Source organism: Ammospiza nelsoni, chromosome 2 (assembly GCF_027579445.1).
Source record: "Ammospiza nelsoni isolate bAmmNel1 chromosome 2, bAmmNel1.pri, whole genome shotgun sequence".
Lineage (NCBI taxonomy): Eukaryota > Metazoa > Chordata > Aves > Passeriformes > Passerellidae > Ammospiza > Ammospiza nelsoni.
In genome coordinates, this window is record NC_080634.1 from 6,467,179 (window position 1) to 6,486,695 (window position 19,517).

The 19,517-nt window shown below is 36.6% G+C and overlaps 1 protein-coding gene across 3 annotated transcripts in view; it reads right to left on the minus strand.

Annotated features, from left to right (window-relative positions):
* The window catches only part of CADM2 (cell adhesion molecule 2), a 571,723-nt gene that overhangs the window by 24,666 nt on the left and 527,540 nt on the right, over window positions 1-19,517 (minus strand). For 2 of the 3 annotated variants that reach the window (XM_059493329.1, XM_059493328.1), the window contains one exon: window positions 18,994-19,113. The exons of the other annotated variant lie outside the window; for it this stretch is intronic. In XM_059493329.1, coding sequence (XP_059349312.1) covers window positions 18,994-19,113 — 120 coding nt within the window. The remainder of the gene's footprint in view (window positions 1-18,993; window positions 19,114-19,517) is intronic. 3 annotated transcript variants of the gene reach the window in all.

The window sequence follows — 19,517 nt, forward strand, 5'->3', positions numbered from 1 at the left end:
CCTTGGAGAGTGTGGGCTCAGTTCAGTTGCCTGAACACACACTCAGGGCCAGAGCCTTCTCTGCATCACCCAGTGGAGGAGGAGTGCTGATAAATGTCTACTATATATCCTTTAACATACCTCAAGCACTCTGTGTATTAGTACAGCTGCAGCACTGCATTAAGCTGAGATTTCACTTTTGAATTTTCCTTAGCACCAGGAGATACAATTGGCATACATTTAATAGGTAGGCCCAGAATCAACTCAATACCTTCTTCACCCACATACCCTAACTCCCCCAAACTGTCCAATCCTGAACATTCCCTTTATATATTCAGTGTAACGTGCACAACTTTACACATGGCATATTTTATACATGGAATACTTTATGGATTTACTAGGTTAGACTCACAGGGCTGGAGCCCTCTAAGCCACTGCTCTTTAACAGCCTTCAGTGATGTGTAGAAGCTAAAAGCCTGTTCAGGGTATGTAAAACCAAATAACTTGGATGAAAATGTCTCCACAGACCATGAACTTCTACCCATTGACACCTCTCTAGCTGTTTCCTGTCATTTTTCTCTCACTCATAAATGGGTGAGCATTGACAAAAAACAAGAGTAAAATCCACATGGTTTTACATTGTCAGGGCTAAAAGTCAGTGTTTTCTGATTGATGACTGGCTGTGCCTTCTCCTGCCTCTGTAGCAGAGGGAGAGGTGTGACTGTCCAGGATGTGGATCCTGCTGGCAGCTGGAGTTCCACACCAGGCACTTGAGGAAATACAGGGTCAGAAATGATATTCTGCTAAGAGGAAAGAACCACAGCAACATCACAGCTGGTCTCCAGAGGTATCTGCAGAGCAGCATGGCTCTCCTTTCTCTGACCAAAAACCTAAGCACATCTTCATATGTGCTCCATGACCTCCCTGAACACAAAAAGCAGCTTGAATTTTATGTGTATCACCAGAGGAAAAAGACCAAAAAAAAGGTCTCTAATGACACAGCCTATTTTCCTAAAGAAAAACCTAAACCAAAATCAAAACCCAGAGAAAACTCACAGTATCGTTCCCTTAAACCCATTATATAAAATTCTGATTTTTCAGGTTCCATTCATGTAGTTTGTAACTTCTGAATATTGAAAAATGCAGAGGTTTTTGGCAGGAAAAACAATGCATATGTATAAATTATTCACAATGTACTTAATGATCTTATAAATCTTTCTCCATTGAGATCATATAAATCTTCCTTCATTGGTACTATGCTTAAATTTAGATTTGTCTAACAGTCACCAACTTAATCTGATTCTGTAAAAACTGTATCCACTTTTTTACCTGTGTTTGCTGCTAAATGAACAGTGTTTGTGTTTTACCTGTGTTTGTGTTAAATGAACAGTGACTTACACAGCAGCATGTTTACATGGTTTGTACATCAGGAGGATTTTAGCAGTAAATTATACTGCTAGAAGATTTAGGTTAACTATGTTGGAATAAGGTAGAGGGTTGTGGCAGTTGTGATTTAATCATCTCACAATATTCCGTATTTTTATCTGTGGTTATAAAATCTGAATTTGTATTACCCCTCTCTCTGCTTTATGTTCCTTATTCCTACCATTATTGTAACAGATGCTCTTTGGGTTTCCCCATCACTTCTGTTAATTGTGGAGCCATTACTGCTATTACAACCTTGAGCCACCCAGACAGTATTTCTTTGCACACACCATCAGTGCAATTGCCAAATAGTTTGATAATCATTTTACCACTCAACTCACACAGTAGCTGGCCATAGAGAGAAATTATTATTTCCTTCATAGCAATAAGACTCACATTTGATGAGCATTCTCATCAGATGGTATCTTTATTTTCACTGATAAAGTGAATTATATTGTAAGATGAGTAAATGCCTTTTTCATCTGTAATTTTTATTTGCATTATTTGGAAGGAGGAAAATTCATAACTTGGTTTTATGATTTTACAATGTCTTTGAAGCTGAGTGACTTGGCAATAAAGAGTCCAAATTAGTAATTCATTTTGTTAAGATGTGTTACATCACTATTATTTATGGCAATAATGGGGGGATTAAGCTGCACTCTCAAGCATCTCTGTCTCCTTCACAACCATTAGACTTTTATTTAGCTTACAAATGCAATCTTAAAACTAGGGGGAAAACTTGCAAATTTTGTAACAGCAAAAGAAAACATCCTTTATTCAAAAACATCCTGTAAGAAAGCAGAAAAGACTTTTATGACTACATGCATAATCAGTTGCCTGCGTACTTTTATGTTTTCAGGGTTGAGGCCTAATTAAAATACACCATGGTACCTTTGAGAAATTATTCTCTGTGAAAAAAAGTTCCAGCATTTGTTATTTTTCAATCCTCGCCATGTCCCACTCTTTAAATTTTACACAAGCAAATAAATGTAGCTTTGTAAAAATAATCTTTCAAAATATTATAGACTACTGAAACAACCTAGCTTTGCTGGTTTATAACAAAACAGCCTCCAATTGAGACTGAAACTTTTTTTCTTTTTACCAGACATTTAGGAGAGAAATTGTTTTAGTTTAGAGTTCCAAACAATGTACTGAGAGAACATTTTCCAGGTGGTGCTAGAGACAGAGTGGGTAGGATAACAAAAATGTTCACATGTTGCATGAAGATGTTTCTCTAGCATCTCTCTCTCACTTTCTTTGTCTCTCCCTGCTAAACCTCACTTTGCCAAAAAATGGTGGAAACCTTTTAAAAAAATATCCTAAGCCAACAGAAATTTCTAAAGGGCAAGTTCATGAAAAAAAAAAGGGAGTGCACAGTGGTCTTTAATAATGCTGATGATTTGTGTAATGATCACTGCCTTGGTCTGACTTTTTAAGACCTGTATCAAATGGTTTTGACCTGTGTTTGCTGTGGTTTGTGAACCCTGCTATGGATAGTGGCATATTTACATTGCCCGTACACCAAAGATGCTTTAATAATAAATCATACTCTTACAAAATTTATTTTAAGTAGACTGGATGAATGAAGAGGTATATTATGGTTGGGATTTAGTCATCTTGCAGTTTTAAGTAGTTTTAGCTGTGGTTAGAAAATTAGTAGATTTAAATTTATTTTTAAAAACATTCCAACAAAAATAGCCTTATAGTCTAGTTATTTTAGTCAACTTTTGGAAAGGCACGTTTTGATTTAATAATTTTATTGTTTCAAGTAGTAATTAAAGCCATGATTTCAGCTTGTTATGTTTTTCATCATTTAAATGATGGCAAATAGAACATTTTAATTTTTTTTCCTGTGCAGACAAATCTGAGGAAATAGGGATGTCTGTACTAGATGGGTAAACACCACCATCTAGTCCAATTTAATTTACAACCAAATGAAAAAGGGAATACTAAAGTTTCCCTTGCTCACTTCACCCATTTTTAGACTCCAGAGTCTAGAAACTTTCTGCATTGGTGACTGCATTCACATCACTCACTTTTTTCATGTCATTTCTAATTTAATTTAACTGCTGCCACCTCTCTCTCCAGCTCTTCTCCAAGGTGAAGAGTGCTGGTGTGTTTAATCTCTCTTAGCACAGACACCATTTTCAAAGATCAGCCATCCTTCTCACTTTTTTTTCCCCCCTCATTTTGATCACTTTTTTTTTTTTTTTTTTTTTGCTGCTGGATGAGCAGAACTCCACGCTGCATTTCCAAAGCAGAGGTGCAGTATTTCTAAAGCACACCTGAAGGGGCACTCCTTAAGGTCCACCCCACATTTATGAAGTGGCAAAGCAATGATTTCTGCTTGGGTTTATGCCCCATCCTCTCTCTGCAGCAAAAGGCAAGAATGCTGCAGGGTCAGGTGACGGTGACAATGACACTGTAGAGCTCTATCACTTGTTATTGTGAAATAATTAATACCACTTCAGGTGGCAAATGAAAGATTTTTACGCTCTTCACAGTCCTGAAATATCTTCAGTCATTTTACAAGTGGTTTGTGAAAATTTCCCTACTGGGCAGAAGGGATTAGGGGGCATTACCCCCTTTATTATGAGAAGGAAAAATATGCATAATCTCTCATAGATTTTTATGCGTACTTTGACTCTGAAAATTATGCACCTTTCCAAATTTAATACATTTTACATGAACTGCAAAATGACCATGCCTTTTTGCTAAATACTCTCACTACATTAAAAAAAATCAGTGGAATAAAAAATGTGAATGTTCAGCATATGAGTAAATAGTTTTGTTTTAAATTTCTGTCTTAAAAATATAGCTGTACTACTGCTTTCTAGCAGCAGTAATATTTAACGTTATCTACTATAGTACTGCAGATGTTCAGATATATATTTGGAAAATGAGTAAAAATTTGAAGTCAAATTACTTTTTCTTTCTTTGAAGCAGGTTCTGTGGACACTTCAGACAGAAATTGGGTCTTATCTTAATATTCACACCTTATCAAAGTTGTGAAGTGCTACATAAAATGAGCAAATAGAGTAAATGCTTGATAAGTACATAACAATATAAATGCTTTAAGCTTATCATAAAAATTATTTATCTATAATAACACAGACTGGGTGCCATGAAAAAAGAACAAACCAAAACCCCTCATTTTTTAGTATGCAATGAGTAAGTGGAAAAAAAAAAAAGGAAATTAATGGAAAATTTGGGCATGACTACACCACGGTGCCTTCTAGACAACCTTCCAAATAAACTTTCTGAAGTAAAGTTCAAAGAATGGGATTTTTATTTTATCCCTAATGTCAAGCAGGGTCCTGATGTCCCACAGACACACATGCATTTGAATTAAAAACCAGATGCAGTTCCCCTGATTTCCACAGGATTGCTGATAGAGCACAATGTGGGTGGGTTTGCAGGACCAGGGCAGCATCTGCAGCCTGACTACTGCCCCTTGTCCAGAAGACAAGGAATCAGGTCATGGGAAGGCACTTAGGAAACTGTTAATGTTAAGGATATTTTGCAGTTTTATGAAGTCACAAGCTAATTCAATTCATATGCAATCCTAATCTATGTTGAATGTCATGTAAAGCTGACAAAATGTTCTTAAATTTCAGTACAGGCCTGACAAAATGTAAAGTTCAGGCTGAGTAACACTGTGCTGGACTGCAGGTGCCTTTCTTTGCCATGCTCCTGCCCTGCTATGTATGTAAGGGGTGCTGCCAATGCAGCACAGCTCTGCTGCTGATACATCATTTTCCTTTTGATTGCTGAAAGAAAAGATGTGGAATGCAGTCAGAATTAGCTCACATTCCTACAACAGGGAGTGGGCATCACATGTTTTTCTGGGACTTGCCACCTTACAGTCTCAAAACCCCACTTTTTCAGTCCTATATACTTTCCTTTTTAGGTTTTTATCTGCATTTTTCTTTCACTAGAATACAGGCAATGCAAAAATAATTATTGCTAATGAAATATCAGCAGATAAAACTGAGATCTTAAGATATAACATGTTAATGAAAAGAATAAACTTATTGCCATGGGCCAATCAATTGCAAAAAAAAAAAAAAAAGAAGAATAGGTGCTTTTTTGGCAGAAAAAGTGTTCGTTCCATTTGGAAAATTCCATTTACTACATTTGCTAATAAATAACTGATCCACAGTAATTTTTGACCTAGATCTGATGTCTGAAGTTAAGCTTTAGTTGGAGTTCAGGGCTAATGAAGCCAATTCTTGGAACTCTCAACTGACCAAGACTGAGATTATTTGACTGCCATTTTCCTTTTTCCCTTTTCCAGCAGCCATCCTTTTAACATACTTTTAATATTGCAATATGGCTAAAATAACTGCCCTTTTCCAACACTGGTCTTTTGAACACAGTACAAAAGACCCTCTTCTAACCCTTATAAAGAAAATTAAAATAGCTTTTTCAAGCATTAAAAAGCCATTTATTGAAGGGATCCAGCAACAGATAGGGAAACGTATGATTGTAACCCTTCTAAACGTTTGTGTGCCTTTTAAAAAATTACATTATTCCATACCTTGAACCCTTTGATTATAATTTATTTGGAAGGGAAGATGACCTAAATTTTCACGTGTGATATTAAATGTAAAGCTTAGATCTTTCCAGGAACCTCTCTCTACTGGAGGCTTGCGAGTTCCAGTGCAACCTTAGACATCTGCTGTGGCTGCCATGATATAAATGCTAGGGATGAATAGAATACAATGGAACAAAATAGCACAGAACAGAAAAGCCATGGTGAAAGAGACCCACAGTGATCATCCAGCCCAACTGCCTGATTGCTTCAAGCCTGACTCAAAAATCTTGATTGATGGCATTGTCCAACGCCTGCTGAACACTGACAGGGATGGGGCATCTACCGCCTCTCTCTCCAGGAAGGCTGTTTCAGTGCTTGACCACTCTCTTGGTAAAGAAATGTTTCCTAATGCCCACTCAGAATCTCTCCTGGGGCAGCTCTGAACCATTCCTGGCACTGGATGCCAAGGAAGAGATCAGCACTTCCCTCTCTACTTCCCCTCCTCAGGATCAGCCTCTTTTTCTCCACACTAGAAAAGCCCAGAGTTCAATTAAATGGATTAATGCCAATTCTGACTCTGAATGAAGAATGAAATTGAAATATGGCATGTCTACAATATTACCCTGAGTACATTCCTGTTTAAAATTAGTTAATCAATAGTAAAAGTGAGATAAATAAAACGTGAATGATAAAATGGAAAAGTAGGAGAGAAATATGAGGTTGAAATGGGCAACAATAGGGAATTTGATGTTACAATGCAGAAGCCGCCACTAATTTTCTTTTATCCAGCTTTGTTTTTCCTATTGCCTTCCTAAACCATCTTGGCCAATGACAGACCCATTGAATTTTAGACACTTGTAACTTTAAATATCTTTAAGAATTTACCCTGGATTCTTTATAAAGTTTGTGAAAGCATGAAGAATTAGCAGCATCATTCTGCAGCCAACAAAACACAGAGAAAGGTTTAAGACATGTCCAATCCTACAAAACCTAAATCAGATCACCCCAAAAGGAATGAAGACTATTTGATATGATCTCTGTTTAAATGCTAGGTGTTGAGTATGTTTAATTTCATTTACACTGAGAGACAAAAGTGTAATATAGGATTGTGTTTGAATACTGAACTAAACTCAAATACTGCCAGGTATCAACCAACTATAGATTAAAAGAATTCTTTACAAAATGGTTTAATATGGTAGGATTTTGAAAGCTGTTTTGTCTAGAAACCAGGACAGTTACTAATAGGTTTAGAAGCCTATAAAAAAGGGAACACATTGTCAATAGTAAAAAACAATTAAAAAAAACCCCTCTGAATGTATTTGAGCAGCATTAACTTGCAAAACCCTGGAATCTGCTCCTTATGTTCTGTCTTCAGAATGTAGCTTAACAGTTCATCACTTTTTTAATAAAAAACATACATTTGAAAATGTGTTTTAGACTGACCCATGTGTTGTTCATATTATGAGCATTGTTTTTCTGTTATTATATACAAGTGCATGAAGGCATTGCCTAAATAAAAAATGAAACCAAAAAAAACCAGAAGAAAAAGTCTCCTGCCCTTGAACTTTCCTGATGTTCTTAATTTCTCCATAACACTGCAAATATAACATGAGCAAGATATTTCAGACTCCATACAAGCCAACTATTTTATTATAGGGTTGAATGCAAACCCAGACTACTGTGAATTTCTGTTGTGTATGAATTATTCCTCTGAATGCTTGTTTGGTTGAGTAGAATTATGCAGAAATCCTATAGTCCACTCACATTTCTTAATAAATATAAAGAAGCACATTCTGCATGGGAAAACAAGACTGAAATATCTATGTCATAGTAGTAATTTCAAGTAAATTTTTCACAGAAATTATTTGGTAAGTATTAGTGAATACTGCTCAAAAGGCCCAGAAAGTAAAAAGGTGAAAATTTTCATCAGACAAAAACAATTAACACACTTCCCCACAGTCCTGTTATAATACAGGGACTTACACTAAAAACAACAAAAATCCCACAGGGACTGGGAATACATAAAACCACACAGATTACTTGGCACAAGGTCCTGTGGTAGAGGAGAGCCAACCTGAATGCAATATAAGTCTAATTTCTTAGTGTTGCTAACTCCAGAAATATTGGGAACAGATGCTTCTGAGATGAACTGGAAGGGGTAGGGCTGTGGAATTAGGCAACCCTTAAAAACTTAAATGACCCAGGGCTGCTATTGTTTCCAAAACCCCACAGTTTACCCCAAAACCCCACCACAACAGTCTGACATATGGATGTCCACACACACAACAGCAACTCAGCATTCACACTAACAAAACTGCATTGTAGGTGATAAATGAGTTCAGGATTGGTGGCAGTAATTGTGCCAAAGAATCTCAAAATGTGCCCAATATGTGCAATCCAGCCCAGTAACAGAGTGGATTCCTGCACTGGATGCAGTAATTGAAACTCAAAGCTAAATATCAGAAATGTTCCTCTGCACAGAAAACTGCACCAAAAAGAAAAAAAAAAAAAAGGTTTACATATTCATTTTCTGTGATATTCCCATTGTATAACAAATTAATATAGTTTTAAAAGCCAGCTTCTGTCAAGTATGTCCAGGGACCTGGTCCAAAGTCAATGCTAAAAGTCCATTACAGCACTTTGAATTCATTAAAATGAAACTTGTCTCTTCTCTGTTGGGTGCTGAATGCACTTCATGACCTGATGTGTATACAGCAGAGACTTGTTAGCCACAAGAAAAGAAGCATACAAAAGAAATAAAATGTCTTCCTCAAATTGTCAATCTAGGGGATTTTTCTATCTTTTCTTTTTTTACCCTTTTTTTGATATATTCCCAAGAAGATTTATATTCTGGCCTTTGTTGTCTGGGATCCTTGTCTCTTACCCTTTATGCCAGAAAAGGAAATTGTACATTAAGGTAAATTGCTACTCCTGATACTTCTTTCCCTTGACTGATGGTTTTCTATTACAGGCTTGCAAGAATTCAGGCTGGAAAGAAACCCAAGCATCTTGATTGAAAAGATTTGATACATTCTTTTCAAATTCATGCTATCTAAATCACAGCAGGATGACTTGTAATCAAAGTTTTTCAAAAAGAACATAAATTTGGGGAAAAGGAAAAGGCCATTCAGCCCATTGCAAGTCATCCTGGTTAACACAGTTCTTCCAGAATAGTATCTCCCTTCTTCTTTAATGACCTCAGTGCCTCCAATTCCAAACTTGGCTCAGTAGGCTATTGAAAAATTGTATTTCTTTTTGAGTGAAAAGTACTTCCTTGTGTTGGTTCTGAATTTCATTTTTTTCAGTCAGTTCCAGTTCTGCTTCCCTGTTCGGTCTTTTATAGTCAGCCAAACAGTGAGTCAAGTGCTACTGAATAAGGTTTTCCACCCTGTATTTCTCCGAGTAGATGAGTTTGTAATTCTCTCTTTTTCTCAATTTTGCAGCTACAAAAAATGAACTCAGCTGTGATTACGAGACTGTGGACTTCAAACCAGACTTGTCTTCCACTCCTTTCCTTTAAAGGTGTGTTTGAAGCTAATCTTTTAAAACACTGGCATTTGATTTTTGTTCACCTGCTTGCCTTTGCTGACTGCTGACACACACAGACACGTGGCAGCCCCTCCAAGCACTGTGGCACCCCCTTTTCTCCACAGTGCACTCCCTGAATCTGACCCAGAAAAGACATCTCAAATGAGTAACACAGGAAAAAAACCAACAAAACCAGGTGTGTGATTCAGCAACTTATTTCAATGCTCTGAAAAATGCTAAAAAAAAAAAAATTAGCTTAAGAATACCCTTTTTTGTATTCACAGTCTGAATAACTTCACATGCAAAAATTAATAGGTCGGGTTAAATAATCTCCAAAGTCACTCTCTGTAGATTTTGCTTTTTTTTTTTTTTTTTTTTTATTCTGGGAATGCTATAGCTTCAAGTTTCACCAAGGTCATCTTTCATCCAAAAAACTTAATATAATTAGTATCAATTCTGCATTTTGTGAGGCTCACACTGGAAGTTATTAACTGTGTTTCAAGTGGAGTGTCAGAGAAACGAAGGGCAGAGAGAGTCATCTTTTCAGCTTCAAAGGCACAGTTGATGACTTTAGCTCACTGGTTAGTGAGAAAGACGTGCATTTTTTATTAAAGGTGTTAGCAATGCATTTGAAACTATAAGCATTTTTCTCTCTTTTTTCTTTCCTTTCCTAATTTCTAGAATTTGGCACCACTTCAGTCTTTTTTTTTAACATCCCACATAGCACTGGAACAGTGGCTTTAGATGTCCTTGTTGTCAGCTATAACAATATTTAGTTGTATACTTTTGCTTGTAACAGTGAAGCACTTTATCAATACCCTGACAGCACAGAACTTGCCAAAATCTGCCTTGCCCAGTAATAAATATAAAAAAAAAGGAAGATATCAGTTTTTGTAAAAGGAGTGCCTTTAAAATACCATAAACACCTCTCTAAATAAAGTAAAACTAAGCTTTGTGATTCCATATAAATACAGCAACAGTGAAAGACATTCAACAGCAACCATTTGCTTAATCTTTCTCCCTGCTGTAAGAAATCCAATATATTGCCCTTGAAACTCAATATTAAAGTTGTGCTTGACAACACCCTTAAAATAAACCAAATCAAAATCTTAATAAGATCCTAAAGATCATAGATTCAGTTCTTTCAAATGAAATTCAAGAATCAATTTCAAAGCATGTTTGCAGAGTCTTCTTTACAATAAATATTTGCTTTTGAGAAGAAAATGCATATGGAATGTGAAACCTTCAAGAATCAATCTATGTTTGTTAACCTCAAAGACACTGAAGTGAGAAGCAAGGCTCAAGTTTGCAACAGTGAGGATAACTTAAGTGCTGAAGAGAAACACCAAGGGGAATCTGTTTCCTTAGGTCCTAAATTAAGTCTACATATGCTCTGGTGCATGCTCTTTAATAAAATAAAGGTTTCTCTGTCTCATAAATCTATGAGACAGTCATCTATACAGGAATTTAGGCTAACTGACCCAGCAGGTCCCTCTGGAGTGAGCAGATCACAGATTATATCTGTGAATAACACACCAAAACTACATACAGTCCCACTGAAAATTAATGAGCTTATCAATTTGTAAAGTTTTACTTGGAAGAAAGGAAAGTACAGCCTATTTTTCTGTGGAAGAAATGGTTTGGATGTCTGCAAGCCATTGTCAAGCTTATGGGGCAGCACTGACAATGCATTAAAAATTGCCTGTCTCTCTTTGGACTGGCAAATCCAGATACATCCACTTCAGAGCTACCTGCGAGTGAGATGGGATAAACTCAATTAACCAAACTGCTTGTAGAGATGTAAATACTAGGTCACCAACATCTCTTGAAATCAGTAGAATTCCAGCTTTTAAAGCAAGAGGTACAAAAACCTACTATTTAAAAAGTTATTATTTTGAAAAGCACATTTTAAGCTGAAGAGAGCAGGAAGTTAGTATGAATAATATAGTTTTCATATCTTGTTTGCACATGAATGTTGAAAACCACTAACTTGAGGTCAGCACCCAGCTAGAGGTCAGATGAAAATGGTCAGTGTGACATCAGTACACGCTGACTCTGGTGTAGCACTTCACACAGAGCCGGTGACATTCGTGACTTCAGTCCTTCTTCCCAGGGACTGTTTTTGGAAATGCCTGTGCTTCCCTGCTAGCTGCACGTGGGGGCTGAGCAGAGAGAGATAACACCTTACAGCCTGTGGCACCTGAGGCGAGGTCTGAGGCTGAACTCAGAGACAACGGATGCTCTTGGCAGGCAGTAAAAACGCTTCCAGCAGAAGGGACTCTTAATTTGGAGAACTTCTTGCACTACCAGCTTACAATAGAGACTGTCAGACTGCATAATTCATAGAAAAAAAAAGAAAAAAAAATGCCGAAAAACCCCCAAGTGTGATCAGAGCTTAGGCTGGGAATGTTTGAATTCCTGACGCATTGCTGAAGCCTCTCTGGAGCTCAGCTATATAATGGAATCTTTATCAGACCATCAACCAATTGTGATACTTATCTGCACAGCCTTGCATTTTGGGTTAAGTGATAATCCATCAAGGCTGGAAATCATTGTGTACTTTTTAAGTTGCCTACTTCATTACTGCAAGCTGACAGCTGGATGGATTTGTTAGCACTAGAAATATTTGTCCTAGACACAAAGAGCAGGTTCCTAATATATGATATTGTGATATTTTCTTTCATGTATTCAGCATGCCTGGAGCTTAATCTATGTCTCATTTATGATATTCATTTACTTGGCAAACTATTCAGATCATGAAATCTATCTTTATTTGTTCCAGAAAGCAACAGCCTCATTTCATGAATAATATGACCAAATAATGTGTAATAATGACGATGGTCTTCATCTTACATGATAATGGCTGTTAAGCAGAGAAAATTGCCATGTTATAAATGGCACAGGTCTCTGCTTTAGTTTGTAAGGTAAAAATTGCAAAGCACAAGTACTTTTTATGGCAATGGAGGTAACTAGCCTCATGTGGATCATGTTGCCAGAATTTTTTTTGGTGGTTAGACTGCATGAGTAATGTACATGTTGCCTTGAGGATTACTCTAGGATTGATATTACAACTATAAAAAATCTTTTAAAAGTGTCTGAGAACTGGGAATTCCACACAGAAGCATTTAGGTTTGATTTGGGTCTGCTCACAACAGACATCAGGGTATTTCCATTTCCATTTCTCAGCATGTAGTGATAATACAGTTTTATATTTAGCTTCACACTGCATGAAAAATTTCCTCCTTCCATAACCACATTCTGCTGCTACTTACTGCCCTGTTGCCTCTGAGATACAGGAAGATATCTCATGTGCATGCACCAACACCTCCAATTCCTAGCCTTAAATTTTTTAAAAAAGACTATTTTCATACTATGTTTGTAGAACCTCTTGCTTGGAGCTAGCATGGTTTTGGCCTGTGATCACCGTGCATGTAAACACACAATGTTTGCCATTATTCTAATTCTATGGAGACATAGAAATCTGTAGGAATCCAGCCAATAAAGTATAAAACTGCTTGAAAATATTTGCTTTGTTTTGGTTTTTTTTAAATCTTGTAGTTTGTTTTGTGTTGTTTTTTGGGGGAGGAGTGTGGAGAGGAGGGGTTTAAGGTTTCTTTTTTCTTTTTTTTCCCAGATTAGAAGAAGGTTTTCCTGGCTCTGTATCTATCAGACCTGAAAACCAAAGAGCTCTTTGAGTTAGAACAGATGCTACAAGCTCCTCTGTTGATCTTAAATCTGTGAGCTTTGAGAATTCACAGCACTAATTGCACCAGTAAGCCTGACTAGTGGAATGAAACCCTAATTAAATGGTACTTCAGAAAAGGAACAAATGCTGTGCAACCCCTAAAACAGGCACTGTGGATGACTAAGCCTCATGAAAAGATTGCTGTAGAACTAAAGAAACTCCAAGTCCTGTTCACAACAGGTATATTTTGATATAAAAATATCCAACAGTTTCGTCTACTAGCTGGTTGCAGATGCTAGGTTAGATTTTCCAGCCATTACTCAGCTGTAGCTTGTGGATGTTTCTCCTGGATAACAGCTCTGACCAAGACATCCCTGTTTAGAGATTTTGAAAAAGAAGGCTGGAAAATAAATTTGAGATTTCATCATGGTCTAACATAGGTTTATCGTGATTTTTTAACACACCATCTATACGGCTGAGGAACAAGTAAATTGTAAAAATAATAGTAATGAAAGAAATCAGTATAAAATCAGGAGATGGCAGTTCTTGAAAGATGGATGATGAAGACTTGAATGTCTAATGGAAAAAAAAAATCTAAGGCACTATTGCTTGAATCTCAAATTGTTCATCCTTCAGGCAAATCTAGACCTTGGGTAAGCCACTAGGAGACTAGTGCAGAAGTATGGAGAAAGAAGAAATAAAACCTATAAAGTTCTACTTTTCCTACACAGTTTGAATAAACCCAGACACAAATTAGGTTTTATGTTACTGCTACAGCTATAAAGTAGTATATAAATGAACTGGCTTTTAGCTGGCTGTCATAGGAAAGTGCTTTTAACGTTAGATAAAGATCATTTTTATTATCAGAGTTGAATGCAAGTAAGCATGCACAACTACATTTAAAGTGTAAGTCTACCCTTATCTCCTTTGCCCCTCACATATTCTATAGCTTTTCCTTGCTTTGTTGTTTCTCTCTTTGTTAATATCTCAGCCTGCCAAGTTATATTAATCAGATTATGAGAAAGAAAAATAAAACCATAAGGAAAGAACTGGTAATGTTTAGCATTTTTTTGATAGGAAAAAGTATGAGGACTACAAGTACTGTTCAAGTAGTTTCTGCATTTAAGCTGCCTATAATGACACAGTTATTCCATTAGGGTTGGGTTTAGGTTTTTTTTTAATAGAGACTTTAAGGTGAAACTAGGGGAAAAAAAAAGAAAGGATGGTCGCCATTTACACTATTAAATAGAAATATTCACACTTAAAGTCACAATAGTTTTCAAAATTAATACATCCTCAAACCCCTCCTTATGCCACTGTCTACTCATAAGTTTAGCTCCACAGATTTCCTTTAAGAAATCTTTATTTTACACCAAAGCTAAACCAAATAAAAGCAAAGAGGATTATAATAAGCAGAGATTTCGCTGATATATAAATGTGTGCATCTTTTGGCTTTGTGGTCACCCTGACAAATAAACTCTTGATCTCCCCAGTGCAGCTGCCTGGGAGCAGCATCGTGTCTGTGCTGCACACAACAACTTCTGGAGATGTTTTCAGGCGTTGCTATATAAAGCTTTGAACATTCTGGTACAGTCACCACCCCCGTGAGTCAGCTGAGCCTGAGTCACTCTGATACGTGCCATCAAACTGAAAGGATCTGTCTTTTGAGATTGGGTTTGGCATTCTTAAATTTCCACCTGTTTGGGTGGTGGAGGTGAGGTTTCAGTCTTCAGTAATAAGTAAAAATAAGCAAGTTTTATAACCTCTTTGACTTTTTTTGTTCCTTTATAGAAATAGGATTTAAACAAAACAAAACAAAAAAATGCTCTGTTTGTGTGTGTGTGGGTGATTAACATAATGACAGCCCATGGGAAGGTTTTATGTACATTTGTGTGCACAGGCTTTTTCCCTCTGTGAATACAGAAACACAGAGCTGTTCTGGCTTGAGGTGGCTTCTCCTGCACTGTTAATCACACCCCCTCTCTCCCTACAGGACTTGGAAAGATTGGCACAGCACCACCTAAGTTAACTTTACACTAACAAAGAATTTCTCCAATGCAAGCATCCCTTGTTTCACTGTTGGGGCAAATCCACAATCCTCTTGTGCCTCTTCCCAATCATAAAAGGGAAAAATTGCAAGGATTCAATGCACAGCTTTCACAAATAACATTACATAAATTTGATAGAAAAACTGATGTACCTACTCATACAGTGTATAATTATTCTTTCAGTAGTCCTCCAGATTTGTTTCTTCTCCTCATACATTTTATTCTCATTTTGTTGTACATTCCTCATCATGGTTATTAGGCTTTAAGATACCCTTGACAAATATATAAAGGGCAATATTCCTCACTGGCATCAAATTATGTTTAGGATTTTTTGAGTTAGTAGGTAATGTACCAGTAAAAGAATAATTAATTCCTGAAGGACTGTGCACAAAAACAAGGATATGTTTTCTGAGAAAGTGAAAATTTTGACTTAACAGAAAGTTTATGAATTATCATGCTGTCATCCAACTGGATCAGTAGCCTTTTTCATGTTGTTTACTAAATGCCAGAAAAATCAGGTCAGCAATGAATCACATGGTCCCAGAATTAACTGATAACTTTTGGAGAATTTTCTTTCCCATGAATTAAGGCTTTTGGTAAAGAGGAGGTACAATAATCAGAATGCAAAATGCCTTGGATTCACAGATTCCATCGGCTTTTTACACCCTGTGTCTTATGCCTGCAAAGACATTTCCTGTGACTGGAAGTGAAACAATGCATACTCAAAGTGGACTATGTAAAAGTCATGCAGAACAGAGGACTGTCTTGCAAAGCTTACCTTAGGAGATTCTTAAGTATTAACCAGTAATTTCAAAACAAAATTAGTGAAATCTGTCGAGAAAGTTTACTATGCCAGCTATGGGAAACCCAGTTTAAAGATATTATCAAATAGCATACTCTACTACAGTCTGTGGAAAACGTGTTTCCTTAAGACATGATCCAACAAAGCAAGACAAATAGAAAAAACAAAACAAAAAAGGTTTGATGTTTGAGAATTTATGGATAGCTTCTCAAAATATTCTTTCCTGTCAAAAATCTTATTGTAATACGAAGCAGAGGTGTCAAAGGAAAATATGTTTAGGTGGTAGTTTTTGCTCAGCTAGAAACAAATGGTACTGAAAAACCTGATCTTCTCTGCAATGGCTCTTATGTTATTTGTACCTCTGTGGGGTGGGTGCTCTGACATTGCAGATGAGGTTCAGTCTTGTATGTTCAGGATGGCAGAACCCCACAGCAGGCACTGAAAGTCTGTGAACATTATTTGTTTATGGGTCCAAGACAGATAGGGGATGAGGAGACCCAAGGAGATGCACCTTGTCCAATTTCCTCTGCCATGGGAATAAAGCACTTTAAAAGAAAGTCAGGATGAAGCAAGTTAAATAGCTGAATATCTGAAGTCATTGTCTCCTATGCATTTACAGTGTTTCTGCTAAATGTCTTTGCCAGTAATACAGGGAATAATTTTCCCCACTGAACTTGGAAAATACCTCTTCATCAGAGTCATATTGACTTCTGCTTTGAAAGCAAAACCAAGCAAGCTGGTGCCTTCAGCTTCTTTGCAAAGCATATCTATAAGTTTGCTGTCCTTGTTCTTTGATCTGTCTCCCTTTGTGCTCATTTTTCACTGTGACATCCCCTCCTACCCCCATTAGAAACAGCACTTCAGTTGTCTTCCACTGTTGGCTAAAACACCAATTACTTTGGCCTTGTCCTCATAATTCATTATTAATTTCTGTATTTATGTTATTCATCTAGTGTATTTTTAAACACTTCTGTTTTGTTAAATTTCTCACAACTTGCTCATTTCATTTTGAACCCAGTTCCATATCCATTTTCATGTTTCTTCCACATTGATATATGATTTATGTTTATAGTAACCTTGTTTTTGTGTTTTACTGAAGTTTGATATCTTAGACTGTTAAGAAACCTAATTTCATTAGTTTATTTCATACTTAGTTATATTTTATATATTATTTTATACTACATGTACAATAGTATAAAATAATATATAAAATATCTTCTCTCTGCATTGGGATAAACTATCATTTTCCTTTCAATACAAGATTTTGAGGAAACGTACTTCCCACACTCATTTGTCCCTTTGATCATCTCTCCAACAGACTCTATCAACCACTTCTTGAGACTGAAGTGGTCTCATCTTTTCAGCCATTTTGCTGCATTCACTTCTTTCTTTCTGGGAAAAGTGAGTGCTCATGTTTCAGCAATTGATCACCCAATTTCCTTTCTTTTACTTGCTATTAAAGCAGCATCTCTGTAAGTGTAGCATCAAATTGCATGCATTCTCCCATGTGTTAGAGCTGAAACTTAGAAGAGAATCCCCCCATTTCACACTGTTCTATTGATGCTGGACACACAAATAGTGAAAATGAACACTCCACAGGAAATAGAATGAGGCCCTAAACCACACTTAGGAGGTGAGACAATGCATTAAAAACATCAGTACTACCATAACAATGATAGAATTATGACCACATAACAAGCAGAAGAAAACAATTCATGAAGGGCAGCAAACTTCAGCACAGCACACCAAGAGCATCGTCCTTCCAAGATGTGGGCTCTCAGAAATTTGGAAGCTTCTGTGCTTTACACAAACCACTCTTATAAAGACAACTCCTGTAATTCTGATCCTTTTCAGGAAATGTTCCTCCTTCAACCTCTTAGACCCATGAATACTGGGCTGTTTTCCATGGTCTAAGTTTCCCTATCTGAAGGAAAAGGACAACTACAACACTTGCTCTCTCTCCATTAAAATAACAGCAATTATTAAAATATCTGTGCCCTGTGGAGGAATAATTTAGGTGATTTGATACTATGACAATTTTTATTCATGCTAGTTAGGCAGGCCACTACAACTGACTAATAACAACACATCCAGAAAGAAAAGGTGTCATAACTGTCTTAACTTTCCTGGCCTAACTGCACCTCATCATGTCAATACTTGCAGTGTGGTAAAATAATATAATTTCCTCTCTTGCGCAACGAAAGCTTTCAAGAGACCACATAAGAACCTTCTGCCATTTCATTTACCACAAGAGATTTGTAGTTACCCAGAAGATGATAATCTGCAAAACCTGCTGCACACATCTTCCCTATTTAACAGTTATCTGATCAGTCACTGAATAAAAGAGTAAAATAACCTTTATATTTTGCTCATAAAGAAATGAAGCATTACTAGGAACATATGAAAAGCTGTAACAGAAAAAACTCCAACAGATGGGGGTCAGGGAGAACTTTTAGCTCATTTACTCTAGCACTAGTGAGATAACAACACCCCTAAATAAGGAATGCCTTAAGCTGTAAAGGGCTAACAAGGGTGATACATCACAGTGCCTCTTTGTTATCAAGCAAGATTTCATCAACAGAAATTCCAGTGCTGAGACACCTAGCTTGTTTTAAATGGTAGCACCCAAAATAACCAGCCTTAAAAAGGTCATGTTTATTTAAAAATAGCTTGCTTGCATTTTACATTAAAGTTAATTTACTAACCTTAAAAAATTAAATGCAAATGTAGACAAATAATTTAAGCATCCTGTCAAAGTTCACATACACACTGCAAGAGCAATGGCAACATTCAAGGTCATATGAAATCTTTCTTAACCCACCTATCACCCTTTGGATTATTCTGTTAAATATATACTGAGCTGAACACTTGCACCCTCTCTGCAGCAATTTCTATCCTTGTTAAAATAAAAAAAAAAAAATAGAAATCAAAGCTCTAGTTTCCTCTTTATCATGTGCTTCCCAGGCCATAACAAAGAAGGATACTGTACCTCTGATGCTGGTGGCTGTTGCCGATGTGGTTGTGCTGGCTGTTAAGGCTACATTGGTTGTGACTGTTGCAGTGGTAAGGGAGGGGATGACAGTAGTGGGAAGCAAAGTGTTGAAAACATCTGGTGAGTGGAAAAAAAATATAAAATAAAATCATATCATGCAAACAAAGGAGAACCATAACAGTGGTTTAATTTGTAAATACAAGTATGTTGAAAATGACTAAATTAAAACATGATTAACATAAATTATTACAGGTACAATAGGGTACCTTTAAATTCTTGACATTTATCACTCTCAATTTTTATAGTCAATCTTTGAGTACACAAAATTTAAAACTCTGTTAAAATGACCACATTTCCACAGAACAAGAGAGTGACAGTTTAAGTGACAAGAATCCATTTCTTCACTGAGCCATTTTAAATGTCTCACGTAGTAGAAACCATATACAGATGAAACATGCTGTGTCAGAGAGGGAGATGATAAAAAACAACACCATCATGCTAAAATAAACACACACATGTTA